Below are 16826 nucleotides of genomic sequence, written 5' to 3' on the forward strand. Positions count from 1 at the left end.
GGTTCCAAAGAGGATGGAGCTCGGCTGTTCTCAGTGGTGGCAGATGACAGAACAAGGAGTAATGGTCTCAAGTTGCAGTGGGGGAGGTCTAGGTTGGATATTAGGAAACACTATTTCGCTAGGAGGGTGGTGAAGCACTGGAATGCGTTACCTAGGGAGGTGGTGGAATCTCCTTCCTTGGAGATTTTTAAGGCCCAGCTTGACAAAGCCCTGGCTGGGATGATTTAGTTGGGAATTGGTCCTGCTTTGAGCCGGGGGTTGGACTAGATGACCTCCTGAAGTCCCTTCCAACCCTGATATTCTATGATGACAAACTTTCTGGGGTGTCACCCAGAAGCATAGCACAAGCTTGAAATACAGACAGCATAGATCATTTATAACTTTAAATACACAAATGATACATGCATAGAAATAGCATAATCATAACCAGCAAATCATAACCTTGTCTTAGATACTTTATTTCACCAACTTTATACAAGATTTGGTGCCACTAAAGGACCTTAGTTGCAACAATGATCTATACTAGCGGTGTCCAATACGTTCACCACTAGCCACATGTGGCTAATAGGCTATTGAATTGTGGCCAATGCATGTGGCTTTTTTATAATGTGGCTAATAAGAAAAATTCAAAACCACAAGTGTGGCTAGCATCGAATTTCTATTGGACACCACTGATCTATAAGGTCCCAGTTCATATTAATAACGTCACATTCTAACAATAACTTTGAAACAGGAAGAATGGTATTAATGTGATGCTCCCTGGTTCCCGACAGGAAGGGCACACTCGAATTAGAGACCTATTTGTCCACCCCAAAACAGGGAGAACTGCAAAAGGCAAAAATGGGCCTATCAACTGGACAAACTGGGGTAATGGTGCTGCAAACAGTCAAACAGCTTTAAAAGTTACTATGTGGGAATCAGGAAAAGTATTAAAGAAAAAAAATAATGGTAACCCTAGAGGTTTTTATGGTGTTTATCTCCTTTGCAGATTCACTGATGCCTAACATGGTCTGAATGCCAAGAGAAGGTAGTCCTACACTTAATGCATTCATAGGGTCATTCCCTTGAGTGGATTCTCTGATGCTGAAAAAGACCTGATCTTTGAGTGAAGCTTTTTCCACACTCACTGCACTCAAAGGGCCTCTCCCCATTGTGGATTCTCTGATGCCTAATAATGGATGATCTGTGAGTGAAGTTTTTCCCACACACACTGCATTCATAGGGTCTCACACCAGTGTGGATATTCTGATGTTCAGAAAGGGCTGATTTGTGAGTGAAGCTTTTCCCACACACACTGCATTCAAAGGGCCTCTTCCCTGTGTGGATTATCTGATGCCTAATAAGGTGTGAGCTGTGATTGAAGTTTTTCCCACATTCACTGCATTCATAGAGCCGCTCCCCTGTGTGGATTCTCTGATGTTCAGAAAGCACTGATCTGTGAGTGAAGCTTTTCCCACACTCACTGCATTCATAGGGCCTCTCCCCTTTGTGGATTCTCTGATGTTGAAAAAGACCTGATCTTTGAGTGAAGCTTTTCCCACACTCACTGCATTCATAGAGCCTCTCCCCTGTGTGGATTCTCTGATGTTCAGAAAGGCCTGATCTGTGAGTGAAGTTTTTCCCACACTCACTGCATTCATAGGGCCTCTCCCCTATGTGGATCATCTGATGCCTAATAAGGTGTGATCTCTGAGTGAAGCTTTTCCCACACTCACTGCATTCATAGGGCCTCTCCCCTCTGTGGATTCTCTGATGCCTAATAAGCTGTGATCTGGGAGTGAAGTTTTTCCCACACTCACTGCATTCATAGAGTCGCTTCCCTGTGTGGATTCTCTGATGACTAATAAGGGCTGAATAGTCACGTAAGTTTTTCCCACACTCAGTGAATGTATTTTTTCTCTTTCCCCTGAGGATTTCTTGCTGTGTTGTGGTTTCCTTAAGGTCCTTCTGAGTTCCTGGACAGGAAATACATTTACCCACTTTCTCCCCTGGCTGGCTTCCCTGTTCTGTTTCTGTTCTGTGCTGAATCTCACAGGATTTTCCCAGCTCATGACTCCTGGACACGTTCCTTTTCACTCTTTGCGATAATTCTCTGTGTTTATCCACTTGCTCAACATTTTCCTGCTGAGAATGTTGCTCCTCATTCTCACATACAATTGCATCACCTGCTGTGACAGAGATAGAAACCTCAACCAGGGATGGAAAGGGGAAGAGCAAAATAAAACAAGTACTGGAGAGAGGTCAAATAAAGATCAGAAACTGAATTTCCCCAAACCCTTCCTGCAAATAGGAGAGAGGAGGGGATCAATTCCGCCTTCACATCCCATCCAAATTCAGAGGGGGAAGGGAGGAAGCTACTTCTGCTAGAATCTATAGGAAGTCATAAGCTATATTTACCCTGAGGATATGACTCCTGCTAGGAACAATAATGAACTGAGAGACCTTCCAAGGGCTTTGTAGGGCATCCCAGATGTTTCCTTCAGGCACTTACAGATTCTGAGTTGGTTTAATGTTTCCTCACCTGTGCAGGGAGCTCTCAGCATCTGTCTTTCCTCTGAACCCTGGAGGTCTGGGACCCATGGTTCTTCCGCTTGTTCCAGTTGGGAGATTATATCCAGTTTGGAAACTGGAAACCCTGCTTATATGAAAGAAAACAAAGGATTTCAGGTGGTTTCATTAGACTTGGTCATAAAAAACATTGTATTAATTTAATTTCAGTACTTAGTGTGACCTGGTGTGCCTGGGGCAGTCCTCACTGAAAATGCCAAGGTCAGGGCAGGCTGAAAAAGGGAGAGCAGATGCTCCCCAAACTAGTGGTTAACACTGAAGTTAAACTCACCGACCAGTCACAAACTGGGCTTCTGATTCCCCACACTGGTTATCAAGAAGCTGAAAAAAGAAATCACACAGCCCCATTTATTGAATTCCAGTTCTCTGATGCCCAATCAGCACCCAGGTCCAGTACAGTGAGAGGTTATTTAAAAACTCTGCTCACAAAGTGTTCTTCTGACCCCAGAGTCAGCCATGTTACTGGGTCACTATAGGTTTGGACCTTACCCAAAATACCTTGCTGCCAGCCAATCCTTTTGTGACATTATTGACAGAACCACCATGAAAATCACTGTTGCAACCACTGTTATATATTTGCAGCAAAAATTGTACAAAGGCTGGTGTTTTAGGTGTCTAGGACTAGGTTATGGCTTGCTGGTTATGATTATGCTAGCTGTATGTGGGTATCATTTTTATAGCTGAAGTTATGAATATTGGCTCTATACTGTCTGTGTTGCAAAATTATGCTATGCTTCTGGGTGACATCCCACACAAGTTGGTATCAGCTCTGCCTAGCCTGCTTGATAAACCAAGAACTTTGCCATTACTGTATGGAATTGATTCCATTTAAACAATTCTAGCTCTTTTTCCTTTTATGAATAAACATTTAGGTTTCAGATTCTAAAGGATTGGCAACAGCGTGATTTGTGGGTAAGATCTGATTTGTATATTGACCTTTGTCTGGGACTTGGTCCTTTGGGATCGGGAGAACATTTTTCTTTTACTGGGGTATTGGTTTTCATAACCATTGTCCCACATAACGAGTGGTACTGGTGGTGATACTGGGAAACTCGAGTGTCTAAGGGAATTGCTCGTGTGACTTGTGGTTAGCCAGTGTGGTAAAACCGAAGTCCTCTCTGTCTGGCTGGTTTGGTTTGCATTAGAGATGGAAAAACCCCAGCCTTGGGCTGTAACCGCCTCGCTTGAAGCAATTTGTCCTGAATTGACACTCTCAGTTGGGTCCCACCAGAACCACCATTGTTACACCTTTAGCATCAAAACTAAAGGTTTATTATAAAAGAAAAATAGAAAGAAAAAGGGAGTTGTTAAATGGGAAAGCAGTCATATACATTCCAAAATCTATATATTGGGTTCTTAGCAGTATTGGTGAGTTGCTGGCTTGAAAGTCCATCTGGAACACATCCACAGTTTGGATGGGTCATTCAGTCCTTTGTTCAAGGCTTCAGTTTATAGAGAAGTTGCTCCAGAGGTAGGAAGAGGGATTGAAGACAAAATGGAGATGATGCAGCTGCCCTTTATATTCCTTTTGCCATGTGGCTTGTACTTCCTGTATCCTACACATAAGCTTCACAGCACAGGGCATGGAAAAGCCTTGGAGTTCTCAGTACATAGGCATACCCCTGAATGTCTTGCTGACTCAATAGGTGTATACCCTTGATCATAAGAGGGCAAACTACAGCCCGTGGGCCATATCTGGCCCGCAGGACAGTCCTGCCCAGCCCCTGAGCTCCTGGCCAGGGAGGCTAGCTCCCTCTCTTACTGTTCCCCCTTCTCTGCAGCCATGCCACTGTGCAAGTAGCCCTCGGGGGTGGGGGGTGCCACGCTCCTGTCGGGCAGCATGTCTGGCTCCACATGGGCCACGTGGCTGCCAAACATGCTGCTCTGAGCAGCATGGTAAGAGGGCCGGGGGTTTGGACAAGGGCCAGGGAGTCCCAGGGGGCAGTCAGGGGACAGGGGGTGGTTGGATGGGGCTGAGGTTCTGGGTGTGTGTGTCAGGGGACAGGGAACGTGGGTGTTGGATAGGCGTGGGAGTCCCGGGGGGTCTGTCAGGGGATGGGTGGGTCAATTCAGGGGACAGGGAGCAGGGGGGTGGGAATTCGGAGGGCAGTTAGGGTGGGTGGTCTCGGGAGGGGGCGGTCAGGGGACAAGGAGCGGGGGGGTGGGAATTCAGAGGGGGTGGGGCCAAGCTGTTTGGGAAGCCTTGCCTACCTGGCCCTCCATACAGTTTTGTAACCCCATGTGGCCCTTGGGCCAAAAAGTTTGCCCACCCCTGCCCTTGATCCTTTCCATGGGCTCATTGTACAGCTGATGAACGTGAATGGACCATCGAACAGCCTAGGCAGTGCTGATGCCAATATGTCTGGGGGTGTCACCCAGAAACACTGCACAAGTCTGGAAATACAGATATACTCTAAATATCTATAACTCACACTACAAAGGAGATATAAAGATAGAAACAAAATTATCATACTTGGAAAATCATTTTACGTGCCATATCTAGGACGATTCATTGCAATTTTATCACATTATATTTTTATTATTAATACCAAAGTGCCTCATTTCCATACAGTGTCACGCTTCGTAAACCAGTGAATTCCCAGGACCAGCTCCCCATGTCCTTGAAGATGCAAAACACTCTGCTTAAGAGGGATTGAAATACCCACATATCTGCTGGGACCGGACACAGACACTGTGTCAGTCTGTACCCCTATGTTGACTCTTCAAGAAAATTATGACCAATTTTGTACATAGTATAGCTTCTGAGGTATCATTTGAAAACACATAATCTACTGAATATTATCCTCCTGTTAAAATATGTGTAGCAACACTGTATGTAAAGTTATGAGATTTTACGGTATTATATTACTGAAAAAGTTACAATTTTGGGAAACACCCACAGACCACTTCCTCAGAGACAGCAAGGCAAACAGCTGGTCAAATAGCCATTCTCTGGAGGGGGAAGGTGTGAGGAAGACATTTACATTCCTTCATAGGGACCACTAGAAGCTCATATCTACAACAGACAGCCTGTCACCATGACTCAGCTGAGAACTGAAGTTGTTTCTAGTACAAAGGACTGAGTTATAAAAAGAGGTGAGGAAAATGCTTGACAATCTCTCTCTCTCCCCTTTCCCTCTGCTCATGACAACTCCTGAAGACCTGAACTTGGGCGGCAGGGACAGGTTAGGGGGAGTCCTGGCTGAAACAAAAGCCAGCCTTCTCAGCGTATGATGAGAGAAACATTTGCTTTGAATCCGTTTTAGTTTGTCAAGTTAAACATTGGTTTGTGTTTTATCTAGCATTTCTGTTGTAAACAATTCTGACTTTAATGCCTCATTATCCATAGTCACTTAACTACCAAAAAAATAAAATAAAAGATTTTAACAGTCTTGTTTAATCCAAACACACTGGTTAGATAGAACAATAAAAGTGTGTTGGAAACTCCATTTAGGATAACAAGACTGGTGCATGTCATTTTCCACTGATTAAATGACAGACTTCATATAAGTTTGCGTTGTTCAGTAATGTGCTGGACAGGGCAAGATGCACATTTCTGGGGGAAGACTGGGAGCAGAGAATTTTCTGGGGTTCTCTGGTGGTGTACTGTAATTTTTTTATAGACTTTAAGGTCAGAAGGGACCATTATGATCATCTAGTCTGACCTCCTGCACAATGCAGGCCACAGAATCTCACCCACCCACTCCTGTAACAAACCCCTAACCTATGTCTGAGTTATTGAAGTCCTCAGATCGTGGTTTGAAGACATCAAGCTGCAGAGAATCCTCCAACAAGTGACCCGTGCCCCATGCTGCAGAGGAAGGCGAAAAACCTCTAGGGCCTCTGCCAATCTGCCCTGGAGAAAAATTCCTTCCCGACCTCAAATATGGTGATCAGTTAAACCCTGAGCATGTGGGCAAGACTCACCAGCCAGCACCCAGGAAAGAATTATCTGTAGTAACTCAGATCCCACCGCATCTAACATCCCTTCACAGACCACTGGGCATACTTACCTGCTCATAATCAAAGATCAATTGCCAAATTAATTGCCAAAAATAGGCTATCCCATCATACCATCCCCTCCATAAATTTATCAAGCTTAGTCTTGAAGCCAGATATGTCTTTTGCCCCCACTATTCCCCTTGGAAGGCTGTTCCAGAACTTTACTCCTCTGATAGTTAGAAACCTTCGTCTAATTTCAAGTCTAAACTTCCTAGTGTCCAGTTTATATCCATTTGTTCTTGTGTCCACATTGGTACTAAGCTGAAATAATTCCTCTCCCTCCCTAATATTTATCCCTCTGATATATTTATAAGAGCAATCATATCCCCCCTCAACCTTCTTTTGGTTAGGCTAAACAAGCCAAGCTCTTTGAGTCTCCTTTCATAAGACAGGTTTTTGATTCCTCGGATCATCCTAGTAGCCCTTCTCTGTACCTGTTCCAGTTTGAATTCATCCTTCTTAAACATGGGAGACCAGAACTGCACACAATATTCCAGATGAGGTCTCACCAGTGCCTTGTATAATGGTATTAACACCTCCTTATCTTTGCTGGAAATACCTTGCCTGATGCATCCCAAGACCGCATTAGCTTTTTTCATGGCCATATCACATTGGTGGTTCATAGTCATCCTGTGATCAACCAGTACTCTGAGGTCCTTCTCCTCCTCTGTTACTTCCAACTGATGTGTCCCCAATTTATAACCAAAATTCTTGTTATTAATTACCATTGACCCCAATGTCCTTAACCACTTTCTTCTTCAAATTTTTTTCCCAAGACCTTACATACTACAGATGTCAAACTAACAGGCCTATAAGAACATAAGAAAGGCCGTACCGGGTCAGACGAAAGGTCCATCTAGCCCAGTATCCTGTCTACCAACAGTGGCCAATGCCAGGTGCCCCAGAGGGAGTGAACCTAACAGGCAATGATCAAGTGATCTCTCTCCTGCCATCCATCTCCATCCTCTGACAGACAGAGGCTAGGGACACCATTCCTTACCCGTCCTGGCTAATAGCCATTAATGGACTTAACCACCATGAATTTATCCAGTTCTCTTTTAAACTCTGTTATAGTCCTAGCTTTCACAACCTTCTCAGGTAAGGAGTTCCACAAGTTGACTGTGCGCTGCGTGAAGAAGAACTTCCTTTTATTTGTTTTAAACCTGCTGCCTATTAATTTCATTTGATGACCCCTAGTTCTTGTATTATGGGAATAAGTAAATAACTTTTCCTTATCCACTTTCTCCACATCACTCATGATTTTATATACACCTCTATCATATCCCCCTTTAGTCTCCTCTTTTCCAAGCTGAAGAGTCCTAGCCTCTTTAATCTCTCCTCATATGGGACCCGTTCCAAACCCTTAATCATTTTAGTTGTCCTTTTCTGAACCTTTTCTAGTGCCAGTATATCTTTTTTGAGATGAGGAGAACACATCTGTATGCAGTATTCGAGATGAGGGCGTACCATCGATTTATATAAGGGAAATAATATATTCTCACTCTTATTCTCTATCCCCTTTTTAATGATTCCTAACATCCTGTTTCTTTTTTGACCGCCTCTCCACACTGCGTGGATATTTTCAGAGAACTATCCACGATGACTCCAAGATCTTTTTCCTGACTTGTTGTAGCTAAATTAGCCCCCATCATATTGTATGTATAGTTGGGGTTATTTTTTCCAATGTGCATTACTTTACATAGTATAGCCTATAGTTACTCGGATCACTTTTTTCCCCTTTCTTAAAAACAGGAACAATGTTAGCAATTCTCCAGTACGGTACAACCCCTGAGTTTACTGATTCATTAAAAATTCTTGCTAATTGGGCTTGCAATTTTATGTGCCAGTTCCTTTAATATTCTTGGATGAAGATTATCTAGGCCCTCCGATTTTGACCCATTAAGCTGTTCAAGTTTGGCTTCTACCTCGGATGTGGTAATATCTACCTCCATATCCTCATTCCCATTTGTCATCCTACCATTACCCCTAAGCTCCTCATTACCCTCATTAAAGACTGAGGCAAAGTATTTGTTTAGATATAGGGCCATGCCTAGATTATCCTTAACCTCCATTCCATCCTCAGTGTTTAGCAGTCCCACTTCTTCTTTCATTTTCTTCTTATTTATATAGCTATAGAACCTTTTACTATTGGTTTTAATTCCCTTTGCAAGGTCCAACTCTACATGGCTTTTGGCCTTTCTCACTTTATCCCTATGTGTTCTGACCTCAATAAGGTGGCTTTCCTTGCTAATCCCTCCCATCTTCCACTCCTTCCAGGCTTTCTGCTTTTTCTTAATCACCTCTCTGAGATGCTTGCTCATCCAGCTTGGTCTACAACTCCTGCATATGATTTTTTCCCCCTTTCTTGGGATGCAGGCTTCTGATAGTTTCTGCAACTTCGACTTGAAGTAATTCCAGGCCTCCTCTGCCTTTAGATCCACAAGTTCTTCAGTCCAATCCACTTCCCTAACTAATTTCCTTAATTCTTTAAAGTTAGCCCTTTTGAAATCAAAAACCCTAGTCCCAGATCTATTTTTGTTTATCCTTCCATTTAGTTTGAACTGAATTAGCTCATGATCACTCGAACCAAGGTTGTCCCCTACAACCATTTCTTCTACGAGGTCCTCACTACTCACCAAAACCAAATCTAAAATGGCATTCTCTCTTGTTGGTTCTTCAACTACTTGGTGAAGAAATCCATCAGCTATCCAGAAAAATCTGAGCCCTATTATTATTACTAGCACTTGTCCTCCAGTCTATATCTGGGAAGCTAAAGTCTCCCATGATCACACAATTCCCATTAGTGGTTACTTCATTAAAAACATTAAAGAGGTCTCTATCCATATCCAAATCAGATCCCTGCGGTTTGTAGCACACCTCAAGCACTATCTCAGGGGAGGCTCTAGTAGCTTTCTTTCCCAATGTGATTTTTGCCCAGACAGATTCTGTCTTATCCATTCCATCACTTCTTATTTCTTTACAGTTTACCTCATCATTGATATACAATGCTACTCCATCACCTTTGCCTTTATTTCTGTCTTTCCTAAACATCACATAGCCTTCAATACCTGTACTCCAGTCATGACTACTATTCCACCATGTTTCTCTTATCCCTATAATATCCGGTTTCACTTCCTGCACCAGTAGCTCTAGTTCCTCCATTTTGTTACCTAGGCTCCTCGCATTAGTGTGCAAACATCTTAATTTTTGCCATTTGGCTTCTCTCACATTCTTTACCCGGTTAGGCACAGACATTCTACCACCAGTATCACCTAATAGACTGATATCTACACTACCCTTCCTCCTTATGTCCATTCTCCTGCCCACGGCTGTATCCTTTCTTACTTTGTTTTCTTACCTCTCAATGTCAAATTCTGGCATGGAGATTACCTGGACATCTCCCAACCATCTCCCTCAAATTCCTAGTTTAAAGATCTCTTAATCAGTTGTGCCAGCCTCCATCCTAGAAGTCTATTTCCCTCCTTACTCAGGTGAAGTCCATCCCGAGAGAACAGTCCTCTGTCCATGAATGCTTCCCAGTGGCCATACATCCCAAAGCCCTCCTTATAGCACCACTGCCTGAGCCATCTGTTGATTGCCATAATCTTGTCATACCTTTGTTGCCCTTCTCTAGGAACAGGCCGAATCCCACTGAAGATCACCGGAGCCTCGATTTCCTTAAGCATCTTCCCCAGTCTGGCATAGTCTCCCTTGATACGTTCCAGTGAGAATCTAGCTGTATCATTTGTTCCCACATGAAGGACAATCAACAGATCCTTTCCCACTCCCGTTAGGATCCTTTTCAGCCTCAGGTCCACATCCCGTATCTTAGGACCCGGCAGACAGCACACCCTTCTGTTCTCCGGATCAGCTCTAGTTATAGGCCTGTCTATTCTTCTCAGTAAGGAGTCCCCAATCACGTAGACCTGCTTTTTCCTGGTGACAGTGTGATTCTCCGGTCTATCCCCTGTTCACTCTGGCTGCAAGTCCTCTTGATTTCTATTGTCCCTTGCAATCCTCCGCAACCCATCCCATATCCTCCTGGGGCTCATATTTGGTGTGGTCTCCATTGACTCTTCTCCTCTTCGTATAGGACTAGCTGCTCTTCTCTTCTTCCTTGCCCTCTCACCTTCACCTGATTAGCAGCACTCAATACTGTGTGGCTGGGAGCAAGTTACATGCTGGAGACTGTGTGTTACCTGCCCCGCAGTGGCTTTTCTCACAGTAAAGCAGTGTAAAAGGCAACCCAGCCTTGGGAACTGAGGGGACACATCTGTTCAACAGTCCAGACTGTACTGTGGTTAATGTCACAGACACTCAATTTCAAAGAGTCTCCTAAAACACAGAGAAAATAAATCCATGTCCCAGAAATCAAAGTCTCCAGAGAGAGGGCAAGTCTCCCTGGCACTGCTTCTTGCTGACAGGACCTGAGACAATGAGAGAGTCCTGGGGAAGCTGGGAACAGTAAGCATGGGCTGGTGGGGTTCAGTGGAGAAAGGGAACAGGAAGGACAGGGATATTACTGAATGCAGGAGCTCAGCAGTACTAGATGACAGTATAGCACATAATGCAGCCCATTGGAAAACAATCCCAACTATACATATAAAATGATGGGGTCTAAATTAGCTGGTTCCACTCAAGAGACGGATCTTGGAGTCACTGTGGATAGTTCCCTGAAAACATCCACTCAATGTGCAGAGGCAGTCAAAAAGCGAACAGAATGTTGGGAATCATTAAGAAAGGGATAGATAAGACAGAAAATATCAAATTGACTCTATATAAATCCATAGTATGCCCATATCTCAAATACTGCATGCAGATGTGGTCGCCCCATCTCAAAGAAGATATAATGGAATTGAAAAAGGTTTAGAAAAGGGCAAAAAAATGAGTAGGGGTATGAAAGAGCTTCTGTATGAGGAGAGATTAAAAAGACTGGGACTGTTCAGCTTGGAAAAGAGACAAGTGGGGAGAGGAGAGAGGTCTATAAAATCATGACTGGCATGGAGAAAGTAAATAAGGAAGTTATTTACTTCTTCTCATAACACAAGGACTAGGAATCACCCAAAAAAAAAGTGTATAGGCAACAGATATAAAACAAACAAAATGAAGTGTGTCTTCACACAGTGCACAGTCAACCTCTGGAACTCTTAGCCAGAGGAGGTTGTGAAGGCCAAGACTATAACAGGGTTCAAAAAAAGAACATGATAAATTCATGGAGGATAGGTTCATCAATGGCCATGAGCTAGGGTGGGCAGGGAAGACATCTGTAGCTTCTTTTTGCTATAAACTGGCAAAGCATGACAGGTGATGGATCATTTGATGATTACCTGTTGTGTTCATTCCCTCTGGAGCGCCTGGCATTGGCCACTGTCTGAAGACAGTATGCAAGGCTGGGTGGATCTTTGGACAGACCCAGTATGGCTGTTTTTATGTACTAGGGAATCGAGTGAGTCCAGTGAAATGGGATGGAGTAGGAAAAATCCCTGAGTGTGGCGAACACTGGGAAATTAGAAGCTATAATTCAGGAGCAACAGACTAATTAGTCTGGAAAAGCAGAATGTGAAAAATAAGAATCAGGGTCTTGTGACTTCAGGAACGAGGGATTCAAATCCAAGGAGCCTGCAGAGAAGAGAGATTGTGGCTATTCCACATGGTGATGGGGGAGCAAGACTCTCCATGTCTCAAGAAGTTTCATTACCAACCTAAGCCATTTTCACATGCTGGTGTGAAATCCAGAGCAGTGAGGAGTTGTCATCTGTAATCCTGGGTGAGATTCAGTGTTCTGCTGCTGGAGCTCCCTTGTCTGGATACCAACAGCCAGCATTCAAGAACACACTGAGGGTCTGTGAGATAATTAACCCTGGACCAGCAGCTCTGACTCCAGCAACCTATTTGCTACACCCCAAGCACGTTCTGGTCCGGGTGGAGTAGGCTCAGGGTTTGAGTGAAGGTCAGGGGGTAGGAAGCTTCTGTTCGTTATGCTGGACCTAACCCCCCGTTTTACTTGAGCAAAGAGATATTTTACACTGTGTGACACTGCTCCTGTGCTCTGATCTCAAAGTTTTCTGCAGGAGGGGAGGGGCTCTGGCAGTGTGTGTGTCACTGGCATATTGGGGTGATGCTGAAACAGGACAGAGTAGAGGTGGTATTGTGGAGGTGGCATGAACTTTAACTCTTCATTTCCCCTTCCAAGAATTGAGGGGACGGGAATCCTTACCCAGCGAGGTCACATTCTCATAGTTCTCCTGCATGACGTCCCTGTAGAGAGTTCTCTGAGCGGGATCCAGCAGAGCCCACTCTTCCCTGGTGAAATACACAGCCACCTCCTCGAAGGTCACTGGCCCCTGAAATAGCAAGAGTCCAACACTCAGTACCTGCTTCCCCACTCACACTCCAAATCAAATGGAAGCTCTGGTAGATCGCAGTCAACAGAGTCCCACCCCCAGCCCGCTCAGAGCATCCTGGAAACACCAGGGTGAGGGGACGAAGAGAGAGCCCCTTGTCTCTCCCAGCAGATCCATCACACACCTACTAGCCACCAACTGATACAGGAGATGGAGCCACTAGCAGGGTCCAGGGAGAGTTCCGTGGAAGGAAGCCCAACACCCTCCTCATTGTGAGAAGCTGCATTTCTTTAGCCCCACGAAGGTAGGTTATTTTCTGTTGAACAAATTAGAGCATTTCCACCTCCTAACCTCATGGGTCTGTTCCTAGAATCTAGGCCACTTATTAAACAACTCCCAGCAGATTTGCCACAACCTGTCCTCCTCCCTTTCCCACCCTGTGAATTTTCTGCCCACTCCAACCTCCAAACCAGACTGTGCAAACCTTCCCCATCTCTGGTGTATTTGGTGTCCCTCTCCTTCCTGCAGGAACCCACCAGCAATCCCCCAATAATCCCTACCTGAACTTGTTCCACTGCAGCCATTTTTCTCCCCTGTCCCATGGGAGGATGGGATGAGCTGGAGCGAAACAGGGATGTCATTCTGCAGCCTGGGAGGGTGAGAAGGGTAATTGTGAGGGTTTCAGAACAGGCTTTAGTTCATTTCACATCATGATTCCCCCAGACCCTTTCCCTGCAGACAGACATCCTAGAGTCTGCCATGCTGGGAAAATGCTTGATCTCTTTATTACAGTGTAGACCTGACCCCTACTGCCAGGGTAAGCCAACAGAGAGATTTTTAACCTCCCTTCTCCCCATCCCGTAACAAAGACACTGAACACAATGCTAGAAAAGAGCTGAACCAAAGGAGTCACTGTGGGGATTCTCTTGGACACTGACCCCACAGCAGTAGGAATATGGAGTGAGGAACTGGCTTTTCCTCTGTCTGATCCTTTTCTTGTTTACTGGAAAGTGATTCTGCCCAGGGATCATAGACCCATAGAATATCAGGGTTGGAAGGGACCTCAGGAGGTCACCTAGTCCAACCCCCTGCTCAAAACAGGGCCAGTCCCCAATTTTTTGGCCCAATTGGCCCCTTAAGGATTGAACCCACAACCCTGGGTTGAGGAGGCCAATGCTCAGACCACTGAGCTATAACTCCCCCCCCAATGCTGCAATACATGTGTATGGGTGGATTAGAGAGCTGGAAATCTCTCCCTCAATTCATTTCTACCACTAACCCTTTCAGTCTCTCCTTCCCGTTCTCTCTCCCTGCCCCTCTGGCTGCAAAAGTCCCATTCCTGGGTGCTTTGCTCTCCCATGGCTGGATTTTCTCCTGGCAATTGCTAATGGGAGGAGAAATGGGGGGGGGGGGGCTGTTTGTGCAGAGTCACTTTCATGCCAGTCCACAGCACTTTCCCTGATAAGAGGGAATTTTATATTGCTATAAAATAACTAGCTGGAAAAGGGGGACTGTTTGACTGGATTTTATATGACTGTCTAATACATAAACAGAAAGTGATAGTTCCCCCCCCTCCCCCTGCCACCATGCACATGGGCAGCAGGGAGCCCTTTGAGGAGCTGCTTTAAGGGGGGGGAGCTGGAAGGCTTCCTGGGTGAGGGAAGGGGCAGCAGTGGGGGATGGGCAGGTGACTAGTAACTGGGGGCTGGGGGCAACTGTGTTAATTAGGGGGCAACAAGTGGGATTGGAAAACCGGGGTCTGGGCAGTCTCCATGGGGGACACATATTCCTCCCTTCGCTACCCCGGCAGAGAACGGGCATCTCATCCCATCCCTACTCCAGGGGGGACATGTTTCGGGGAATGACTCAGGGCAACAATTTCCCACCTAAACAAGAAGAAATCGCTGCAGCTAAAATGGGTGAGAAAATCCCCCACATCGGAGAGATTTTAAATTGACATTTGAGACTCATGGAGAGAACGGGGAAATCGGGGGAAAGGAGAGAGCTGATCATTTGAGGGGAAAGGGGGGAAATCTGCCCAGATTTTACAGCCACGTGTGAGATACCAAGAGAGAAAAGTTTCAGAGTAGCAGCAGGTTGTAGATCTCTGATGATGCGCTGGAGAGGTTTTAGTTGGGGGCTGAAGGTGACAGCTAGTGGTGTTCTGTTATTTTCTTTGTTGGGCCTGTCTTGTAGGAGGTGACTTCTGGGTACTCGTCTGGCTCTGTCAATCTGTTTTTTCACTGTTTTGTATACCCACCTGCTGAAGTGAAAAAACAGATTGACGGAGCCAGACGAGTACCCAGAAGTCACCTCCTACAAGACAGGCCCAACAAAGAAAATAACAGAACACCACTAGCTGTCACCTTCAGCCCCCAACTAAAACCTCTCCAGCGCATCATCAGAGATCTACAACCTATCCTCAAAGATGATCCTTTACTCTCACAGATCTTGGGAGACAGACCTGTCCTCGCTTACAGACAACCCCCCAACCTAAAGCAAATACTCACCAGCAACCTACACCACTGAACAAAAACACTGACCCAGGAACCTATCCTTGTAACAAACCCCGATGCCAACTCTGTCCACATATCTATTCAAGTGACATCATCATAGGACCTAATCACATCAGCCATACCATCAGGGGCTCGTTCACCTGCACATCTACCAATGTGATATATGCCATCATGTGCCAGCAATGCCCCACTGCCATGAACATTGGCCAAACCGGACAGTCTCTACGCAAAAGAATTAATGGACACAAATCTGACATCAGGAATCATAATACTCAAAAACCAGTGGGAGAACACTTTAACCTGTCTGGCCATTCAATGACAGACCTGCGTGTGGCTATCTTACAACAGAAAAAGTTCAAAAACAGATTCCAACGAGAGACTGCTGAGCTAGACTAGATATGCAAACTAGATACAATCAACTCAGGATTGAACAAGGACTGGGAATGGCTGAGCCATTACAAACATTGAATCTATCTCCCCTTGTAAGTATTCTCACACTTCTTATCAAACTGTCTGTACTGGGCTATCTTGATCATCACTTCAAAAGTTTTTTTCTCTTACTTAATTGGCCTCTCAGAGTTGGTAAGACAACTCCCACCTGTTCATGCTCTATGTATGTGTGTATATATATCTCAATATATGTTCCACTCTATATGCATCCGAAGAAGTGGGCTGTAGTCCACGAAAGCTTATGCTGTAATAAATTTGTTAGTCTCTAAGGTACCACAAGTACTCCTGTTCTTTTTGAGAGAGAAAAGGGGAAGAAGAACTGGAGAGAATTTGTATCGGGGTGTAAGAGGCAAGTTGTACAAACAGGGACCGGATCCAATTAACTCCCCTCCCCCCTTCCCCAGCCCGCCACTTCTCCCCCGGGAATTTCTTAGCTGCACAGAGACAGTTCACCCCCCCCCCCCCCCACTGACCCTCAGGGGACCCCCCCCCTCCCAATCCCAGCGGTGCCGGGGGCAGATCCTGCTGCAGCTCCACTGGGGCTGAGGCAGCTCCGAGGCTTCTCCCAGGTTCCCCGGGGCAGAGAGTCACTTTCCTGCCCGGCCCCAGCGCCCCCGGGGTCTCTCACTCACCGGGTGAACTCCGGAGAAAGCCCCCCCGGCCGGATCACACGGAGGCAGCACTGATAGTGATGTTGACCGGGGGAGAGGAGAGGACGAACGGGACTGGAACAGAGCATGCGCAGTAACAGCTGCTGAAACCCTTCCTTCTCGGGGCAGGCTGGGAGATGTAGTTCCTACCCCTCCCGGGAGCGGAAGTGACATAGGGAGGGGGAAAGGACAAGGACGAGGCCGAGCCCGACTGCGAACGCGCGCGGGGTGCTGCGGCTCTGCCTGGCTCGTGCGGGGCCGTTGGAGCCTCTCCCGGAGCCGGAGAAGAGTTTTGT

At 45.7% G+C, this 16826-nt stretch overlaps 1 protein-coding gene across 1 annotated transcript; it reads right to left on the reverse strand.

The window, feature by feature from the left end:
- Window positions 1–221: 221 nt before the first annotated feature.
- Window positions 222–16823, reverse strand: LOC117870026 (zinc finger protein 501-like). The gene is made up of 5 exons (XM_034757199.1): window positions 16513–16823; window positions 13475–13563; window positions 12788–12914; window positions 2522–2638; window positions 222–2168 (listed from the first exon to the last, which is right to left on the reverse strand). Exons 2-5 carry the CDS (start codon window positions 13553–13555, stop codon window positions 1057–1059), a joined length of 1437 nt encoding a protein of 478 aa, XP_034613090.1. The 5' UTR covers window positions 13556–13563; window positions 16513–16823; the 3' UTR covers window positions 222–1056.
- Window positions 16824–16826: the final 3 nt, after the last annotated feature.

This window comes from Trachemys scripta, chromosome 25 (genome assembly GCF_013100865.1).
Source record: "Trachemys scripta elegans isolate TJP31775 chromosome 25, CAS_Tse_1.0, whole genome shotgun sequence".
Classification (NCBI taxonomy): domain Eukaryota; kingdom Metazoa; phylum Chordata; order Testudines; family Emydidae; genus Trachemys; species Trachemys scripta.